Genomic DNA, 3,992 nt, shown 5'->3' on the forward strand with positions numbered 1-3,992 from the left:
TGTGCTGTTTGGTGACATGGTGTGGACCACACTGAACATGGACCAGAGGAAGTGAAGGAGAGAGTTGTCTCAGGAGGTTAGAAAGAAAATGATAGAGCAGCATGTTGAAGGTAAAGGCTGTAAGACCATGTCCAAGCAGCTGATGTTCCTGTGACTACAGCTGCACATATTATCCAGAAGTTTAAGATCCATGGGACTGTAGCCGACCTCCCTGGACGTGGCCGCAGGAGCAACATTGATGACAAATGGAAGAGACGGATAATACGAACGGTACCAAAAGAGCCCAGAACAACCTGATTGCACTTGATTGGAGTGATCGCCTCAAAAGGTTGTGCAACAAAATATTAAGTTAAGAGGACCATCATTTTGTCCAGGCCTGTTTCATGAGTTTATTTTTTTAAATCATTCTGTTGAACCATGGTTCAAAAGCAATATCTGATTTTCATTGATTCATTTTCATAGAATTTTTATTTATTATTACTTTTGTCAGATTCAAGTTATTTCTGTGACCCTTGTGGGTTTTTCTTTCATTAACTGAGGGGTACCAACTATTTTGTCCACGTGTGTATGTCTGACAAATCCCTGGTTAACCCCAGACTTTTGACAAAATAGTCCTTTAACACATGAATACGTCCTCATTGGTTTTATATATTTATATTAATAAATGAGAAAGTAATTACACATTAGAACTTGCTAAACTGTACCAGTATGGCTTGTGTCTGCCTGTTGAATAAGAACATGATTATGTTCCAGCTGAGGTTGTTGCACTTGATTAAGTCTAACAATATTGACATCATTCTTCTGTGTGCCAGTGGTTATTTATTTATTTATTTTTGCACTAAGAAACCTACAGTGAGTTATTAATATTGTTTTAATTGATTTGTAAGCTGATGTCACTAGGAACAATCAACATTTTTCACACTGATGGAAGAAACGCTGCTTCTTTAACAGTCACCACTTTGTCACCGTCTGTCTGAGTCCAGCACAGAAAAACAGCTTTCACATTCTTATTCTTGCCTGTTTGGCCTGTTTTACTTGCTAAAAAAAAAAGCAGAGAAGATGTGAGTTTACATCCTGACTCTGGCACAGAGCTAATGATTAGAGATGACTTTTATCAACTGATATTATTTACAAGAAAACCCAAGAAATCAATCTGTGGTTTATGGTAGGACATGAATCATAATAAAGGCTGTAGAAGAGCACTTTAATTAAAAAGATTAATAGACAGTGACTGCTAAAACTGTATTTGGTAATCTCAGTATTTACGCAAGGAAATCAGGTAAATCATACGAGGTGTGTCAGAAAAGTTCCAGGACTGGTGTCACAAAAGATATATTTCAAACTACAAACTACCAGTTTTCTCCTTCAAAGTAATCCCCCTGGAGTCTAACACACTTCCCAGCCTTCCCTTCACGCCGCCATGCACTCCTGGAAGGATTCTTCCAGGATCCTCCTCAGCTCCGTCATCACAGCCATCTTGATGTCATCCACGTCTTCTAAACAGGTCCCCTTGATGACCCCTTGAGCTTGAGGAAGAGGAAACAACCCCACAGAGCCAGGTGGGGTGAGTAGGGAGGTTGCTCCAGCACGGCCATGCTCTTCTGAGTCAGGAACTGTGGGATGCTCAGGACGTTGTGAGCAGGTTGTCATGGTGAAGCAGCCACCACTGGTCCTGACACAACTCTGCCTCTTCTGGTGCACTGAATGAAGCAAACGCTGCAGGATCTCTTTGTAGACGTGCTGGTTGATCGTCTGAAGGGAAAACTCCTAGTTTCTAATTTGAAATATATCTTATGTGACACCGGTCCTGGAACTTTTCTGACACACCTGGTATGTGTTCAGCTTGACACAGAAAGCCTCAGTGAGAGCTCCAGGTAGATTTCCTCTTTTCTGTGATACAAGGTGACAGTAGTAGAATTACAGAACGACAAATATTCACAGTTGAATTCACATTTTTCAGGAGGGCCACACGTCCACCATACAGACCCTGCTGGAGTTGGGGGCAGATCTTCATGTTCGGGACAAAAAGGGAAGAACTGGTAAGCTGTGTCATAATCCATGATGTGTTGTTTTGTTTTTTTAAAGATTTTAACTTACAGCCCCTGAATCTGAAGCGTTTTTTTTCTACAACATTAAATAATAATGTCTAAATAAGCATCAATTTAAAAAACACACACACACATTTTGAAAACTGTTCTCTGAAGAGATACAAACCCCAAACTGCCCCTGGTTCTTCAGGACTGTGTGGGCGTGGACACGACAGATTTTCTTTTTCATATTTTAGTCTGTTTTTTAGAACTTGCACAAACATGTGAGCATGACTGTGAACAAATAGTCACACTTACTGTATTATTATTAAATGTAAGTGGTGATGGTGCTGTGTTCATATGTTGAACTTCACCTGTAAACCAAATGATTCAATGAAACTGCTGCTCTTATTCAAATGCTGTGTTGTCCTAAAACAAGCCAACAAGAAAAATGAAGCAGAAATAGATGAATACAGTGAAAGAGATGATGTGATTGGACGACAAGAGTTGGCCTTTTCATTTGCACGAGATGATAAAACACAATCAGTGATGGTTCTCTTCATGTTGCATCAATGAATGAGCACTCTGCTCTTCTCTCCTCTCAGCTCTTCACATGTCTTGCATCGGGCAGCATGCAGCAGCAGCCAGGACGCTCCTGCTGCTCGGCCTCAAAGACTCCGAGGACGCATCCGGCACGACAGCACGGCAGCTCGCCAGCAGACCAGACGTAGTGAAGGTGTTTGAATGTGACGCATTGTAAAGCAGCAAGCTGTCAATCCAAACACACACTTTTAGTTGGTTTTAGTAACCGATTTAAGTAAAGAAAAGAAGCTGAAACACTTCACTTGATGCCAGTTAATCAGCTCTGGTTGTGTTGGTTACGATAAGTCTTGGTCAATTGTGGTTTGGCATCTTTTTTGTTTGGGTGAAGCTGTGCAGTGAGGTCGGGGTAACACACGATCAGACACGCTGAAGTTAAGCTCAGCTGCTTTTGTCTGATCGTATTCTGACATCATCGTAAACCCTCCAGCCTGCCGGGACAGTTCCTCACAGGTCTGACACAAAACAAAAACAAAGCTCTTATTCTTTGCAAACCTCAGGTTGTTCTGTCGTCTCGTTAGCTGGATGATGTGTACGGCTTTGCATCAAAGTACAGAAACGAGCGTAAGGGTACATATTAAATACGTATTTGTTAAAAAACATTAGCTTTGTCTTGCACTTCAGGAGGTTATTGAGTTTTTGGCTCCCAGAAAAGACATATTCATGTTTTTAAAAAGCCTGTACGGCAGCTCTGTTTAGTTTGCTGGCTGCCTGTGGCCTCACACCAGACATGCGTGACTGACAGAAGACTGTTGTTTATCACTGGGTTTGTTCAACAGGTGTGTCCACCATGAAACTATTTCACAGCACAAGTAATGAAGGCAGGCTGTTGCATCATTACTCCTCCTGAGATATGATGACGTGTCCCTAACAAAATAGTGTTTTTTTATAATTACTATTATTTTTAAAGATAACTAGTTTCAGTGAATGGTAGTGACTGTTTATTGAGTATGCAGAAATGGAGGTAAGACACTGGAGAGAACGCTCACATGTTTTCCCTCCAACACTTAGTGATTAATTACAGACTATGTGCTCCTAACTTGCTTGTTCTGAGTTTGAAGAAATGCAATAAACCTGCTGTGCTGTCAGAAGCTTGTACAGGATGTAGTGACGATGTGAGAACTTAATAAAAAGGTGTCATCATCTTTTCACATGTCAGTTTTGTCTCAGCTGTTTTATTGTTGGAATGATTTATTGACCACTGTCTTCTGATCGTCTCACAATCCTCTTCTTCTAATCATTAAGTGATATCATATTTTAAAACATTTTTTATTGTACATATTGAATTATCAGAAGACCTCGTTTCATTTCTTTAAGAAGATGCTGTAATTATTTATTCACTATGATAAAATTACATAAAATGAC

The 3,992-nt window shown here is 40.3% G+C and overlaps 1 protein-coding gene across 1 annotated transcript in view; it reads left to right on the forward strand.

Moving 5' to 3' along the window:
• ankrd16 (ankyrin repeat domain 16) overlaps positions 1-3,785 on the forward strand; it is a 10,070-nt gene extending 6,285 nt beyond the window's left edge. The window contains exons 6-7 of the mRNA XM_008289894.1: positions 1,961-2,039; positions 2,633-3,785. Coding sequence (XP_008288116.1) covers positions 1,961-2,039; positions 2,633-2,787 — 234 coding nt within the window. The 3' untranslated portion in view covers positions 2,788-3,785. The remainder of the gene's footprint in view (positions 1-1,960; positions 2,040-2,632) is intronic.
• Positions 3,786-3,992: the final 207 nt, after the last annotated feature.

Source organism: Stegastes partitus, unplaced genomic scaffold (assembly GCF_000690725.1).
Source record: "Stegastes partitus isolate 25-593 unplaced genomic scaffold, Stegastes_partitus-1.0.2 Scaffold644, whole genome shotgun sequence".
Classification (NCBI taxonomy): Eukaryota; Metazoa; Chordata; class Actinopteri; family Pomacentridae; genus Stegastes; species Stegastes partitus.